Raw genomic sequence first — 17,476 nt, forward strand, 5'->3', positions numbered from 1 at the left:
TCAAATGAGAACAATGGTACTAAACGGGTTAAGCCTCATCACACAATCAACACAATACATCTAGACTGAGAAAAGCCTAGGTCAGGGTGTTCAAGTCAGGAATGTGATGGCTTGCATGGACCGTGGCCAGCCATTGTTTGACTAAATGAAGGTGCTACCTTGATGGAGAGTATATACGGCCTGCTTTGCAGAAATGCCAAAAGTGACATAAAATAAAACAAACCCATTTTCTTTGAAACCTCTTTATTTTGGTGAATACAAAAAAATATTTTTTGTGGCAAGATAAATAGTATACATACAGCATTACAACATGTTTATAGTCTATTTGTAGTTCTGGTTAATATTTTTCATTTTGTCTATTAAAAAAAAAGACACATGAAAATTAAAACTTATGATGATTTTTTTTGTTTGTTTTAAAATACATCATACCAAACAGATTTACATATTTTAATAACGTCATCACATTTAATTGTTTTTCAGCTCTATTCATAGTGGCTTAAGAAGAAAAAATAAAATAGAGGCAGTTGCCTAAAATAGGCAAAAACTAGTAACATACAAGAATTAAGCGGACAGTACAGTTTGACCGAGGCTGCCTGCCTTACTTAAGGTATAATGCATCTTGGCACATGCTAATGGAATGCTGTACACAGAAAAGTTTACACCAGCACATTTTATTTTCTAACGAAAGACACCCGGTTAACTTGCGAGGTAAGCAAAGAAACAAGGCAGATTACTAGGAGGCTCATGCAAGGAGGCGAGACAAGAACAGTACAGCCTGTGTGGGTCATTGCAGAACTGCTGAACAGAATCAGAGGTCTGAGTGAGTAGGGCTGTGCGTGGAGGCCGCCTTCTTTATAGCAGATAGAGGCTATTTAAGTGCGATTAGACTAAGGCACTAAAAAGCTACACAGACCATATGAAAACAGCAAAAAAAGACCCAGTGTTAATAAGCCAAGCAGCACCTTGTGACTCAACAACAAAGTTATCCCGTTAAAGACACTGCACTGTCTAAATTTCTTGTTGTTTTGCAACAGTAGCACGAGTAATAATAAACACAACTTCTAAAGCCACGTACACAGTGACAGAAGTAGGCTTTCTGCCACCCTAGGCAAACTAACCATATATACCCATACAAATACATAGTTCTGTTTTGAGAATATGGCTCATTGTAAAAGTGGTCAGCTGAACCATTTGGGAATACTGTAAACTGTCTAAGACGCTGAAAGATGCATACTGTAGGAAAATACACATTTAAGGATATTTCTACTGTTTGCAGCAGTGCATTTCGAAATGGGCCACATTTTCAAAACATACAGTGACATTAAACTACATTTTCACATTCAGGTACATTTGAAAAGAAAAGTGAACTTATGTAATTCACATACTGTATTTAAAAACAAAGGGCATTGAAGACTATGCAGGGGTAGCCAATGCCTAGTTATAACACTGTTATAACACCATCATCTCAGTTGTAACACATGAATAGGACACTCATGTGACCACTTGAAACAAAAGCTGGCTGCATCCTGTAGCTCTTTCTTTAAATTGTTGCTAGCCTTCTGACTAAAACTGAATGCCCATGTATGCCAAAAATGCAAAGCTTGGCAGGACTCAAATAATGCTGTCCGCATTCGAATGCAAAGTATCCTCTGTTCACATTTCACTCCGTTATATTTCTGAAAAGACCCTAAAAGTTTTCCGAAAACTATGCAGCTTGCAACACAGCGGTAAGACCGAATGCATTGTCTCTGCACTCGTACACATGGAAGAACAGTTTTTGTTGCAATAAGAAACGAGGGCAAAGCCTATTGACTGAAATACTCCACTACGTCACGAACTTTAGAAAGTAATCTACATTACTGATCTATAATAAAAATGTAATTCCTATAATCTCAATACGTCATTGCATGGGAACAGCCACAGGTGTTTCTTCTTTATTTCAAAATAAACTAATTCAACCTTTATTTGGGGAGGGGAAAAAACTGCATTTTTTTGCTTCCTACTTGGTGTGCGCTATCTCGTTAGATTAACTACTCTATAAACTTCCCTGATATGTACTGTATATGTAAGTCCATGCAAGGCAGGGTGGAGGGGATTTGGGAAGTTAAAACTAACTATCTATCTATTTTGTTCTAACCTACCTCTTCAAACAGTCTACTTCCCAGTGCAATATTAGATCTATTACACAGCTGTGTTTGATAGGTAGGCACTTCTGAACAGGTTTGGCTCAATTACAGTATTGTAGTAGGTAGATGCATTTCAAAAGGGACAGTATATACACCTTCCACTCCACCTGTATTATAAGCCACAAGACAAGCAGTGTGTGTTTGTTATAATAATGAGGTGCACATTAGCCTTATATACGTGTTATTTTATCCCTATAATGAAGATGGAGGGGGTTTATTTATGTATTTTAATTAGATTTAAAAACAGTGCAGCAGCATTTTTGTTAGTAAACATACAAAGGTGTGCATATATTAATATTTGTAGGGATATGCCTTTATAATATTCATTTTTGTGTACCTCTCCAAGTACATCAACTTTGCAGTTCATTGTAACTTTTTAAAACTCTACAAAGCTCATAAAACACAAATAGGTTTTTGCATTTAGACAGCTGCATCTGTGTTGCTAAATGGATGGTGAGTTATGGAGAAAAAGCCAATGCATTTTTAAGCTTTCTGAAGTGGTATCCTAGGAATCAATTATTATGATTATGGTTATATAAATATGATTAGTTGTTACACTCACCCACCAGCATCCATTTGTCATCACATACCATTAAATGTTCTCTATGGCAATTGTACCTCACTGTAAATTCATTAGCAACCTGGGTTGCATCACATAAATAAAAAGGTGAATTGCCTTAGTCTCTGTAAACTGCAAATAACTGTTATATGCCTGTCCTGCAGAATTGCATGCCATGGAAAGGAAAAATATTTCCCAGTCTATAACAGCCTTACAAAAGGTTGGTCTGTATTGGCATATGCATAGATATAAACAGTCACAAAAGCATCACAAACTGTGATGTTCAATTTGCACGCAGTTCATAGAAGTGCATTGAAAGCAATTTACAAAAATTCCCTTTGCAGATGTAACAAATTGTATATTCATAATCTGCTTTTCAGAACAGATTTTTATTGCAGATATTGTAGCGAGTTATCAGTTGGGCACTAGAAATGTTGCTTATCTACTGTACAGTGAAGCATATGTAACACACACACACACACACACATTACTGTCAGCTACTGCACCAGTTACAGGTATACTGTCCCTTTGAATGGAAAAGATTAAGATATTGCAAAGTTCTTTTGTTTAGTTCTCGTCCTCCCTCAGTTCTGTTGGCAGGAACTTGTACTGCTGCTGCCGGATCTGCGCCAGTTTCTTCCTCGCCTCCTCCAGCTCCCTCTCTTTCCTTAACATCTCCTCCTGCGCGGCAATGATCTGTATCAGAGAGCACAGGTCAGTCAGGGGTCCGTCACTTCATGTACAGCACACTCACATTATTCACAGTACGTACACTCATTTTGATTGTGAACTAAAGGGATGGAATATTAAGTAACCTAGTTCTTATCTGTCTAATTTGTTCTACTAATGTAACATGGCAGAGGCTGGGCATGAACAGCAGTGCATCATAAAACACTGCCTGTTACACTAACTGGATTAAACATAATAATAATTATAAAGAATACTGAATGATTGAGATATGTGGACTAGTACTTGTCAAGTAAGCTTATAAAATCTGAGTGTTGTTCGACCCTTTGCGTCAATGATTTTTTTTTTTTTTTTTTTTAAGTTGGAAAGCCCTTGAAACAAGATTTACAGTGATATGACTAATCGTTGGTGTAGTTCATTCCCCTAATGAGCGTCCATTGCAAAACTGATTTTGTAAACAACAAAATATCCAGAAGCAAGACGTCCCATTAAACTGGCTTGAGGGTTGGCTACATCTAAAATACAAAGATGTATTAAGGCAGAGTTAACAACATGTAGTTTGGTTTTAGTGGGGTGATGGGAATTTGCAGTCCCATGCTTTATTTACTGTACTTGCAACAAATTAAAATGAGCTGTTCATGTTTCCCTTTTGGAAGAAAGTTGCCGTCAAATATATATCAATTGTCCACTTCAAAAAACCCACTGTTGAAACAGATGTGTGTTTTTAAAAATTTGGCAACGTGCTCTACCCTTTTTCAACCATAAGTGGTTCATGGAATTCTAGATCTGCTGCGTGAGTGGAAATTACTGTAGAGCATTGAGGATTCAAGTTTGGAAACACAGTCCAAATCTAAAGGGCACTTGGAGTCTGGGATATGCTGACATTAAACATTGTAGGACCTACAGTACAGTAGATACATTCAGGGACTTTAGACAGAAGCGCTGGTTTTCTTAATGGCCAAATGCTAGATCAGTGACATTCGACTGATAAACCGCACTAGCTATATGAAAACTCGCATGGCACAATACATCTGTAGGATAGAAAAAAATATTTTAAATCCCATTTTGATGAATTAAATTAAGTCTGCAGTTCACAAACCCCTTTTAAAACTATATTAGAGAAGGTTAGAAGTTTATTCACAGTTTAAAAAAGCACCCTTTAACAAAACATTCCTTAAATAATTCAAGTACAAAACTATTCTAGAATGTTTGAAGGATCCAAATTCAGGTCGATAGGAAATGTTTTTTGTGGCGTCTGTCGCTACCCTGACAAAGGTGCAAGACCTCTAACCAGCATGGAATCCATACCTGCGCTATTCCACCAACAAATTTCGTTTTGACCACCACGTCAGCAGCATCATTCTTGTCGAATGCCGCCTTCTGAGCTGCTCTGACCAGGTTATCCGACGCTCGCTTCACAGCATTCCCAGCAGCCTTTGAGAGGAAAAACAGTTGCACCATTAAGAAAGGGAGCTGTACTGCTGATAATAAACTTTGTATAGACTTAAATTAACTTGTGTGAACTAGAATGTACTTGAAGAACAAGAAACATCAATGTATTAGCCAACAACATCCCCTGGCCCTGGACATACAGAAAAAAGAGGCTGAAAACAGTAGGTAGAAAGAGGGGTATTGTTACTGCATTAAAACTAGTCTTTTAAAAAAAAAAAAAAAAAAAAAAAGTAGCCACATTTGTTAATATAAACAAGGAAAATATGTTTTGGACACAGCGTTGCTTTAAAAGCTCTGTAAAACATTTCCCCTTCCCTCTAGTTAACAGTGTGGTCTGGAGGAATGCACTGTTTTTTAAAGGATTTTTTTTTTTTTTCTTCTTCACACATAGTGTGCGCCACAGCTTGAAATATATGAACTTTGAATAAGGCACCACTGGCACAAAAATATCCACTTTCTCAAAGATATTTATTGTTAAAGAAAGCTCTACTTTGCTTCTACTAGCTCAGGCACTTTCTGAAGAACCTCTATAACATGCTGGAATGCCTTCTGCGTGTAATGTGTTACCTACCTGTAGTCTTCTCATTGCCTCAGAGTCCTGGTCTGCCTTCACTTTACATGCTACTAGTAGTTGTGCTGTCGACGCAGCCACCTGTTTGGCAGAGGAGATCAGTTTCTCCTCGCTGGCATGGCCCTGGACAGATGCATTGGCTGCCTCACACAGATTGCTGGTAGCAGCTGCCACCATACGAGCCTAAAATGAATACAGAACACAAGGACTGGTAAATGAACTAAATACAAACAATGTACACAATGCAGATTGTATCAAACTGGGAACAAAGGAAATCAGTGCCTTTGCATTAACTCATCAAAAAGCCAGGTATGATGTGGAGCAAGTCATTTGAAGAGACGATACTCACAGCCGATATAAGACCTTGTGACCACTGACCGTCGTCTACAGCATTGGCAGGGATAGATCCAACCTGTAGCACAAAAACACACGGTTCAGAGTAGCTTGAGGTGGAACACAGCCCTCGAAAGACAGCGGTTAAAAATGCTTTAAAATTGACTTGCACAGTAATTACTGTTTAGTGATTTAAATTTTAAGATAACGTTTAAAGAGAGAACTTTTTACTCCTACTTTATTTTTCTAAAATGGCACGCCCCAGTGGAGAATGCTTTCAGTATTGTCAAGCATTCTGATGTGATAGAGCTCTTTCAGTCAAAGCAAACTCAATAGTCTGGAAAGGAGTCGGGCTCTAATTCCAGTCATTGCTGAGGCAGCCAAGAGCGTCTCCAGCTTGAGGTTAAACAGCCCCAAAATATTAAACAGAACAGCTGTTCAAGCAACTGCAATTCACACTGTTGTGGAGGTCGGTAACAATTAGCAGTGTCTTTTCTATTTGCAACCTTCTAAAACTTTAAAATAACTGCCCACAAACATTTATAATTTAAAACAGTATTCAAAATTCCTTGCTTTGGGTTCATTTTTCTAACATTTCTCCTCACACTATATACAGTTCAGCACGGATATTCAACTGATAAAAATGGCTTTTTCAAGCCAAACAGTTGCTTAAAACGGAAGTCATCCACATGAAATAATGTCAAAAAGACTTAAAATTGGTTTCTCATTAGGATAAGGTTTGATCAGACTGAACCAAGGCACTCTCGCTTGGGTAAGCAACTGTATGAAATGTCTGGAGATTAAGGAGTATATATTTCTATACTGTATGGTCTCCTCTGTACTCACCTTTCCCTGTGCCACCAGCTCTCTCTGTGCTGCTGATGCCGATTTCACCAGAGCGCTGGTTGCCGCGGCGATGGATTTGGCCGCCTCCAAGATCTGCTCCTCAAAGTCCAGGTTTTCATCCGCTTGCTGTAAGCAAAACAAAATGACCATATATACATCCGGAACTGGCAAAGAAAGCCACGAGGATCACGATTACCAGCAAATTAAATGTAGTTTTTGATCCAGTTACTAAGAGCTACCAAGTTTTATCATCATTACATGAACTTAGAATTTTTCTTCAAAATGAATGAATGTGGATTTATGGTTCCATATGAATGTATTTTTATACAATTCCATATTGCATTTTAAAATGCCATCATGTAAGAACAAAAATATATTGCCATAAAAATTGTGTGCCACTTTACAGCTTAATATCTTTGGAAGCACAAACCACAAAAGCTGTTTCTACCCGTGTATGATGTGTTTGAATAAACCTGGAAAGTTACATATGTATTTATAGGAAGCCATGCAAACACCAAGTCTGTTTAAATCTACCTTTAGCATATACTTATCACTTAAACAATCCTCTCCAGCTTCAGTGTCATACACTAGCAGACCACTTTAATGGAACCCCTTGGTGCGAGGCATGGTATTGATTACTCTGAAAGACTCATTTATAAGGTACCATCCACCCTTCCAGATGAGTGTGTGTGTGTGTGTGTGTGTGTGTGTGTGTGTGTGAGAATTATTTAGAGAGCATGACAGATTTCAGGGATCATCCAAGGCCACCACAATCTGTGGAACGCAATCAAGTGGAGCATGTTTGGGATTAACTTGAATGATGCGTTCGCCATCACAATCCACTGCCTACCTCTCTTGCACCACCACGTTCTACAGGTACATTTTGTTTCAAGGCTTGCTAAAGGGCTTATTACAAGCTAAGATCATACAACAGTTCAGTTTTAAATCAGTACCCAATGGAAAGAAAGAACCCCTGTAAGGATTCATGTATTTGTTGATTGATATTTATACTACTGGAGATTATTTTTACCCTGTATTTTAAGAAAACAGCAAATAAAACTACACATCTATATTCAGGCCGCAAATAAAAAAGAAGAAAAAAATCAAATCAATTGCCCTCATTGCTGGACCTTCCTAATGGCGACACCTTCAGGAGATAAAAGGAACTGCAGTGCCTGGATTTACAGCTCCAGTACCTGCTCCTGGGTTAACAAGTATGATCAAGGCAACATTGGCACTTTACATGCCTCGTTACAATTTCATCTCAACTATTGCAACCTACAAACCACAACACAAGGAGACCGAGGGTTTGTACGGCAACCACTAAAATCATGGTTTCCTGTGCAAGATATCTTTTTGACCTTAGAAAGAAGATGCCCTACAAAACAGACACCAATACGGCATGAGCTTTCTAAGGCTAAGATCAAACAAAATAAAACCTAAAAAGCTTCTCTTCTGCGCTTGCCAGGGTAACAACAGAATTTCATCACGTTATGAGTCTCTCGTAGGTAATCCAAACATAACAGCAGGAGAAAAGCTAACATTGCTACTTTGGCTCCGACGCACAAGAACATCAGCATGAAGCACTTTACAACAGAACACAAAGCATAAACGTCTGGAGACAGGGCAGGACACTGTAGGAATATGTTTGATATATAGTTGGATTGAATAACAACCTAATATATCAAACATATCACACAGAGTCCTGCAGAGCAGGCTTCCAGGTTTGATATCGGCTTGAAACAGTGGGGCATGCTGCCACGAGTGAAAACACACCGCCTAATGCTGGGGATGAGGGGTGGGGTGGGGGTTTGACAGGAGAACTGGGAAGGGAAGGTGTAGAGGATTGATGGGATGGGGTCTTCCTTGACTTTGTGGATTGTGTTTCGGACACAGTCCTTAAAATCAGCAAACAGGACAGCCTTTCCATCATACCATAGTTAAAGCTAAGCACTAGCGAAAAATATAGCGTAGGCATAATTATGTACCCATCTGCATGCTACCCTAAAAACATGACAGCAATAGTCATTTTTACTTCTCGTGTTGAACCCATGTGGAATATTGATGAGTACGTAATTATGACGAAATCTACTTCTTCACAATTTGGAAAAATGGCATTCCCCTTTGTTAATTTGTGTTTCTGGGCAATAGCAGAACTTGAAAATGCACTGAGAAATTGGCTAACAAATGAAAGCATAGGACAGGTGTGTTTCAAGGAGGGCGCTACCTAAAAGCTACCTTTTTTTGACTGTCAACAAAGCATGCTTTCTGGTAGAGTACAGTGCAAAAAAAGGCTAAACTCTGGAAGAAGTACACAGCAATACATTTTATTTTTTATATGAAACTGAATATGGATTGTGGGACTCAGCAGCTTAGATCATGTTATCCTAGATGCCTCTATAGGTGTAGCTGGTGTTACTGAATGTAGCTACTATTTTCTAGGAGTGGAGCAACCATCAGAAAAATTGTGTTATCAGAACTATCAATTGAGTTGTATCCTGGTGAAAACCAACTACTGCTGCAGGGGTATCTAGGATATATATATATATATATATATATATATATATATATATATATATATATATATATATATATATATATATAAAACAAAAACTGCCTGGACACTCAATCTCTGTTTTATTTCAACACCCCATCTCCTCATACTGAGCAGTCATGTTTATCCAATCAACAAACAGACAGACAGGCACAAAGCTCATGAGGGAATCTTACAAGACAATCATATTCCAGAAACAGTGGCTACTTTAATATCAAGTCCTGTCTTTTTTTTCCCCAGGACTTTCTGGCTGTCAGCTACAAGCAGTACAGTCTTTAATATTCACACAAACCAATAAAGGGTGGACCTCTAATGAAATACACAATGCAAATGGAGAACACTTTAGTCAGGCTTGTTACAACTAGAAACCTACAGATGTGATGGCAGAGTTCAGTAAATTGCATTTCGTATGTAAGTGTTCCAATTCTTAGATAGGCATTTTTTTGTACATTCCTGGTTAAACAGACAGAGGAGCCATGAGAAAGAGCACACAGCACATTCTTGGCCATTACATCCTGTCTGAACTGAATGCCTAGGCCTGACTGACAGAGTCATCTCCCTTTTTACAAATGTACTGTATATCTCAACTTGTTGACTATACAGCTAACAACTGCTTTGAGATATTGATGGGTGTTCCAGAAATATACAGGGGGTTGAAAAAACTATAGAACACCTGCTATTTGTAGGACACACTTTTGCGTGAATGGACTCCCCTGACCTACAGTATTCATTTGCTGTATAAACAGCAGCTCTTGACATATATTCAAGAAAGTATAAAAGCTGCCTCTCCCCTGGAAATCAGTTTCAGTCACAATGGGAAAGACAGCACCTCACTTGGTAGGTGCTTCTGTATTGCCAATACATGGAAGGAAATGACTCTTGGTTTTACTATGAGTTTAGTAAGACACACCTGAGCTTGTTACCTAAAAACTGTGGCTAAATAGGGAAAACTGCTATGTAATAGGAGTCTTATTTCCATCCCTGCAATAACTGGTGTTTCAGGAGGAACCGTCTCATTCTAGTTTAGTGCACATTTCTGCCTTCCTTAAAGGCATTATTCATTGAGGAATGCTCACGCAATCCCTGACACACCTTGTGTACTTATGCCAACTCACTGCCATCCAGGTAGGCCATGGTGGCTCTATAATAAACCCATTGAGCGTGTTGCTGGAGATGTTTCTACCTGTGTGTCCAATCTCTGTATATTACATGGCATTGCTGTGCTTGTCTCACCCGAGCCATTCCTCCTGTGCACATACCTTTGGCTTGGCTCTTGGTTTTAGCTGTTCCAGTTTCTTGGCTGCAGCCTCTATGGATGCTGCAGCTCCCAGCAGCTCTGTCTCTGCAATGACTGTAGGATCTTCAGGATCTACCCATTCGTTACCTTAAAGCATGGCAAAAAGAACACTGAGAACCTCTTCTCTTACAGCGCACTGTAGAACAGTTTGGAGTTCAAGGAGCAACACGTGGCTAAAGAACGAGAGAGAGAGAGAGAGAGAGAGAGAGAGAGAGAGAGAGAGAGAGAGAGAGAGAGAGAGAGAGAGAGAGAGAGAGAGAGAGAGAGAGAGAGAGAGAGAGAGAGAGAGAGAGAGAGAGAAAATACTATATGGCTCCTGTGTATCAGGATACCGATACCCTACCCCCCTCCCACCAAAAAAAAAAAAAGTTACCCACAAAAATGACACAGCAAGATTCAAACTTACCTCCATCTGAAGCAAAGGAAAAAGCAATATGCATTAATGCAGTGAACTACTGACCAGTTAAAACAGGAGGGTGGCAGAGTTGTGAATATGTATCCGATTGTATTACTTTTAGTTAGACAGATGGATTCAGGACAGAATACATGTAGACATACAATTTCACATTAATGGGATTTAGTGATAAAACATGAAACTATTCAAACATATTCCCAAGTCATATGCATTTGTATAGTATTGACTTCGGTTGTATTTGAAGATTGCATCCAGTCTCCCTGCCATACTCAGGAAATTAAAGGATTTGTGGATGGCATTGGCTTTATAGAGGGGCGAAAAAAAGAAGAGGATGGTGTCATATGAAAGACACCAGAATTCAGCTACACACTTTGGTGTTTTATACAGTAAGTAGTTTAAGTGAGAATACTATGATGAACTATCACTGTGTTCTTACTAAAGGGCCCGAATGTCTACTAACGTTGGAACTGCTTTGCCTCACTGTCACAAAGACGGCCGGAGTGGGTGGCGTCAGACCAGAAGCAGGAAGGAATACAAACACAGAGACTTGGATTTTGGTTAGGCTGAGCGCGTGATCGCGCTCAGCATTTAATAAACAGACAGAAAATAAAAGGTTTGAAACAACAAAAACACGGGACACGGCACTACACGCCAAAATAAAAAGACAAACAAAACGTACTAAACACTAAACAGACGGTGCAGGACAGACGAACACAACACGGTGAGCAGATTACTACTACGACTACTTCTTCTTCTTATTATTCTTTTTAACATTTACCTCCGCTCCAATCCCGTTCTCCACTCACCGAACACCTAACCACAAGTGACTAAAACGTGCATCTATATATACTGTTGTGCTGGGATTCAATTACTAATTAATTACTCACTTGAATCCCAGCACGTGAATTCATTCTGTGCAACCCTGTGCTCACATATTACATTTAACCAGCACGTGAAGTGATGTGCCATCCTCGTGCCTAAATATAATTATACACTTTAAACACACGTGAAACACAGACCCGTTTATATCCCGTGTACCAATCTATACACCAACATTAACATACGCACGCATACATACATACACATAACACAAATGCACACAGGGGCGGGGCGCTTTGCCACACTCACCTTTCATGGCTTCAGCTGACTGAATGAGCTCTGTGACAGCCCCCGCCACCCGTTTCGAGAACACAGCTAACTGCTGCTTCAGCTCAGGAGTTGGTTTCTGAAGAACCTGCATTAAGGAAATCAAGAGAGTCAGGTACTATATGTCCTGTGTTTGATATGGTATCCTGCTCCGGAACTTCAAAAAAGCTCAATGGGTGCAGGTTAAAACTAGAATAAACTGTAAATCAAGGAGACAGTCAGTGAGTCTAATGAAAACAGAAAAAACAGCTTTATACAATACATACAAAATACAATCTGAGGAAGACAAACATTTTCACATTTTCGCATGTCCCACTTTGCTGGCTTCTCAAATTACAGATGAAATGCAGCAGCTCAGATTTTGTTTGTTTAAATTTGGTGCTCACATCCTAAAAAAAACAACTGCCAGCCACTGATATATTTCAAAGAGATACATATTACACCCCCAGCGCCACAGAAATGCAGCAGTTGGACTCTTGGGCTGGATCCCAAATGAGACAGCTATTGGACAGCAATATGTATTCCTGGCAACATTTGAGACACAAAAAGCTGGGCCATAGCATAATTTTCCCGTTTGAAAAGACAATCACTGAAATTCATTTTTGGTAGTAAAACAATAACTAACTGCAACGTTGGCATGTATGAGAGTTTATTATATATTATTATTATTAAACACCTTGGGAGGACTTACCCTGAAAAGGCACTAATAAAAATTAAATTGTCAATTTAATATTGTTAAACACAAGACAAAAGCTAGGGTTTTGGTGCAGGGAGCAGCCAATACAAATTTAGAACTGCCAAGAATCCAAGTGGAAATCAACCTACCAACAGAACATGCTCCAGCAGCTCAGCATAGCCAATGGTACACTCCGCCCCAAAACGCAGGGCACGGATTCGCACATCATCTCCCACTTCCTGGTGATAGGCAGCTTGCTAAACGTAGAGGAACGAAGTGGAAGTCAAAGATTTGCATTTGTATGCCCACATCCTTAGACCTCTTTCATCTCCCCACCCACCTCCCCTGATTTTCAGTATTGTAAAAGTATTTACATTGATTTCGCTTACATTACTGAAATGTGAAGAGTCCCTAAAAAAAAAAAAAAAAAAGGATTTTGACCACATTTACTATTAAACCAGCATTCTGGACCGCAGTCAGGTTTGAACAAACAAAAACAGCTGCTGCATGGAATACAATCTGTTTTAAAGTGTAGTGAAATTCAAGCGGACATGCTAGTTCACATTTTGTTTGTTTTAGGAAATGGCCGTTGGCTCATTACCAACTGTTTTTGGGTCTACTGCCGCTAGAAAACAGTACATTTTAGTAAAATGAAACCACTTCGAGTATTAAAAGAACATATATATACACACATACACACTTATTAAAGATGGAAAATTCTTTAAAATAAATACATCATCAAGATACAGTTTAACCTCTGTGGTATAATTCTACGGAATTAAAACTGTAATAAACAACTAACTAAGCTTAGAAAGTCGGGAGATAACTTTAAACGTGTGTGTTCCAATTCACAGATTATACAGCTCCACCTAGTGGTGGAAGAACTCAATGCATGTTTCTAACTTTTACTGCAAAATTGAGTCCTCTGTTGTGCTTCATGTTTTCTCCTACCTTGCAGGTCATCAGCATGTCAGTAATGGCTTTACGGCTGAGGTTGGCTGTTGCGATCACGTCCTCCTGTCTCGCAGAGTTGCCAGCTGCCACAGCTTTGGCAGTTGCCGTGGTGATGCCTTTAGTCATCCGGATGAACTCTTCGGGTGTAGACACCCTGTCCGGCACCTGCTTTGACTGGAATACCTGGGAAGAGGATCAATAGATTTGAACAGGTTTGACTGTAGTTTATCTTAAAAGCTATTGCATTCCAAAAAGGGATTTTATTAGTATTTTGTTTTAAATAAATCGCTGTATGTTTTTGTGCAAAGTGACACCAGAGATTTGGGGTATTTATTCATGTAGGCCCGAATGTTTTTTTCAAACTGAAGCCAATTGTGCTTAATAAGTTCCTCTGGCAACCTGTGGTTTAAATAAGTTACCAATAATACTAATACAAGAAGTTTGATACATTGACAAGTAAATAGGTGCAGTATGGCCAAAATATTCAGGATTGTATAACCCCCTTCAAGGGATTCTTAATTAAAATGTAAGGAAATAAGACAATTGCACTACATATTGCAGGTTTCCTCCTTATCTTAAAATGTTATACATTCCCAGTGTCAATAGATAGATTCAATGCATTTGAAGCATATATTTTATACCTCCCCAGTTACATTAACATACCCTTGAAAATACCAACTAATATTTCCATTGTATTACAGAAAGTTTCCACAAAAGGGGGATGAAACACACTGTAGATAAAGCATCCACATCAAACAATAGTGCCTTTCAGAGTACATCAATTACATCACAACAGTGTTTAAAAAGCTAAATAAAGACGGTATAGCCGTCTCCTGGGACTGGCAAGCGTCACTAGTGCAGATGCACTCTCAGCTCTTTACCGTCAGCTCCTGTTTGATGCACTCGATTGTGGCTTCAAGTGCTCTGGTCCCTCGAGTGGCTTCATCCTCCACAGCTTTCACAGTCTTCAAAAGCGACGTGACATTGGTTACCATGACCTGAAGATATAAAAGAGGCATTTTATTCACATGATGATCCAGAGAGGAGGTCTAACACATAAACAACGCAGTCTACCCGTCTTGACGATGCACTGAGTAAGTCTATTTAATAAATAAATGAGCTGCTACACTCCAATTATTTTGATTCCTCCCCCCATTCGAACGTCGGTACACCGCTGCAAGCCACTTACTGATCAGGAGGACCGAAGATCAACGGTTCCCTCTGTCAAGCCAATCAGACATGTTACCCAGCGACTGAACCCAGAAGGCAAGAGCCCAGCCTGAGAAGCTTGTCGAATGCCATCTGCTCTGACTGGACTGTTCCTTACCTTGGCAGCGCTCTTGAGCTGGTACATGGAGGGGTCGTCAGCTGGCTTGCCTGAAGCACACTTCGTGGCCCCGATCAATTCAGCTAGAGCCTTGGCAACATCTTTCACGGCATTGATCAGCACGACCTATAGAAACATCAACCTCTATGTAAAACAGCGCTGTTCCTGCAATTTGCAATTTACAAACGCTTCAACATGTCTGTAATGCATGAGCCTGTGGAGGGACAACATTTTGAACATTAGGATTAGTCCTACGGGTCCAACCCTTAGACATCCTGATGATGCTCCTCACCGCTTCTTAGGTTAGCAGGCTGCCCGAGGCGCACAGTAAAAGAGCGACACAGTGCTGACCCACAGTGTTTTCTGCTCTTATTCAGGTTTACCTGAGTTTCCGGGTCATCTGATCCAATGCTGGTGGCTCCCAGCTTCACCACGTCAGTCAGCTGTGTGATGGTATTAGCAGAAGACTGGGCAGCCTGGGCCAGTTTGTCCTGGCTGGAAGCAGCACCTGATACCAGCATCTTTGTGTCCTCAACTAAGGCCTTAGCAGTCTTCAATATATTCTCCCTGTCAGAGAGGCAAGGAAACAATATCCATGGTTACTCAAATCCCTTTTCATGACTTGCACAGCTCCCACACATTATAGCCGACGCTGTGCTCTTTCCACATGAAAATAAAACCATTGTATAAGACGCTATTTAATAGAGAAAAACCAAGGCATCTTTATCCAAAGGCAGTTCATTGTAAAATCCTTTAGTGTCATTCTAATATAAATTGCCCATAGCCTACACCTAATCTAATATGTGGAATTTTCTGAAACCAAGATAAAAAGTAATGGAAAGTTTCATTGTGTCTGCTGCATACATTTATATTAATGGCCAACATTCATCTTCACATTTGCTGTGTGGCTTTTAAGGTAATTACATTAACATCCTCTCAACTGAGCTATTTAGATTACGTTGATCAGTTTTCTCAAAAACAGCCCAAAAGGATTACTGAGGATTACTGCAATTTATTTGGTGCAGGTAACTAAGTGAATGGAGGTTTAGAAACAAACAAGTATTACTGATACAGGTAACACTAGGGGACAGGTCTGTAGAGAAAAGAAACAAGATCGTCAGCGACCACATCACCGGACACAGCTGTACATACAAATTTAGACCTATCAGTAACGTGAAAAAGTAGATTTTCCATGCACGTCTATATGGACGTGGAAATTGTGTCTGACAGACACCACCATGTACCCCCATATTCTGATACACTCCATAACTAAAAGATTCTTCCAAGTTAAAATCACACTTGAATAATGATTCTCTATGTAAAAATGTATGTATTCCCAGTTTCAGACATTGTGGAGGACCTTGTGTAGGTAGTAAAGAGGAGTCTCTGACCTGTGATCGGCAAACGACTCCTCGTTCTCTGCATTGAGGGTGCCTGACGAAGCAAACATGATGGTGGTGTCGAGATCCGCGATGATGCCGGACACAGCGGAGGCTGCAGTGATGCAGGCCTGAGTTCCTTTATTTCCAGCCTGAAGCGCAGACAGAACCATAGAAACCTACACACACAATAAAAAAAGAAGTACTTTTCAGGGCACTTCAGAAAATATGTGCTTGTCACTCCTCAGATCTGTTTTCTCAGGTGCGCTCTGAGAATGGCTTACAGATATCAAATTTGTGCTTTTTGTAGTCTGCTATAAAAGAACCTATTTACCATCATTGCTCCCTAGTTTAGGGTTAAGACTTCTTGCCCTAAGGAAAACTTCCATGTCTTAATGGAAGTCCATACACTACCCTGCTTATTGCTTTTAATGTATAGCTCAGTTTTGTCTGCCACCTAGTTGCAGAAACAGTGAAGTGCATCCGATTCAAAGCTGGTCAGAAAAAAAAACATTTCAACATTGCGTCACTTTTGGCAAAATAAGCACATAAGGTCTTGTGGAGTGCACAGAAGATAAACATGTGGTAAATGCATCCTAGCATTGTAGTGTAACACTGAACACTGCACGGCTGCTATTTAGTTGAAGTAGATGGCATCCCTTTTAAGTGTATTATCAGTGATCAGAAGTAGGCTGAGCAGGAATGAGTTCTGCTCATATGCAATCTATTCCGCTAGGAGATGAGCAAAATGGAAACTGTAGAGGGGGGGTTGAAAAGGTGAAATGAAAATATATAAAAACAAAGAAAAATGTCCCCTTTCCCTTAACCACACTGAAAAGTACACATTTTAAATCCTTCCCATACTTAACTCCGAAAGTTAGCCCTCTCCCTGGAATTAAATATGAATGACCTTATACAACCCTGCCATCTGGAATCACTTCCATTGAGACCACTGTTACTGTGGCAAGCAAAACATACAAACTAGAACATTGTTTATTGGGGTGGAACATCTTAAGGAAAAACAGCTTGTTCTTGATTTTCAAATACACAGGCATAGAAATTGATTGTAGTTCCTGGATTCAACACAAATATAA

The 17,476-nt window shown here is 39.6% G+C and overlaps 1 protein-coding gene across 4 annotated transcripts in view; it reads right to left on the reverse strand.

The window, feature by feature from the left end:
- Nucleotides 1-226: 226 nt before the first annotated feature.
- Nucleotides 227-17,476, reverse strand: part of LOC117429449 (talin-2) — a 120,651-nt gene continuing 103,401 nt past the window's right edge. For all 4 annotated transcript variants that reach the window (XM_058998622.1, XM_058998619.1, XM_058998620.1 and 1 more), the window contains 13 exons: nt 16,395-16,561; nt 15,387-15,570; nt 15,004-15,129; nt 14,558-14,674; nt 13,674-13,859; nt 12,872-12,979; nt 12,029-12,134; nt 10,448-10,572; nt 6,635-6,760; nt 5,805-5,867; nt 5,456-5,638; nt 4,741-4,866; nt 227-3,441 (listed from right to left, as the gene is read on the reverse strand). In XM_058998622.1, the coding sequence (XP_058854605.1) occupies nt 3,313-3,441; nt 4,741-4,866; nt 5,456-5,638; nt 5,805-5,867; nt 6,635-6,760; nt 10,448-10,572; nt 12,029-12,134; nt 12,872-12,979; nt 13,674-13,859; nt 14,558-14,674; nt 15,004-15,129; nt 15,387-15,570; nt 16,395-16,561 (1,746 nt within the window). In that variant the 3' untranslated portion in view covers nt 227-3,312. The remainder of the gene's footprint in view (nt 3,442-4,740; nt 4,867-5,455; nt 5,639-5,804; nt 5,868-6,634; nt 6,761-10,447; nt 10,573-12,028; nt 12,135-12,871; nt 12,980-13,673; nt 13,860-14,557; nt 14,675-15,003; nt 15,130-15,386; nt 15,571-16,394; nt 16,562-17,476) is intronic.

This window comes from Acipenser ruthenus, chromosome 24 (assembly GCF_902713425.1).
Source record: "Acipenser ruthenus chromosome 24, fAciRut3.2 maternal haplotype, whole genome shotgun sequence".
Classification (NCBI taxonomy): Eukaryota; Metazoa; Chordata; class Actinopteri; order Acipenseriformes; family Acipenseridae; genus Acipenser; species Acipenser ruthenus.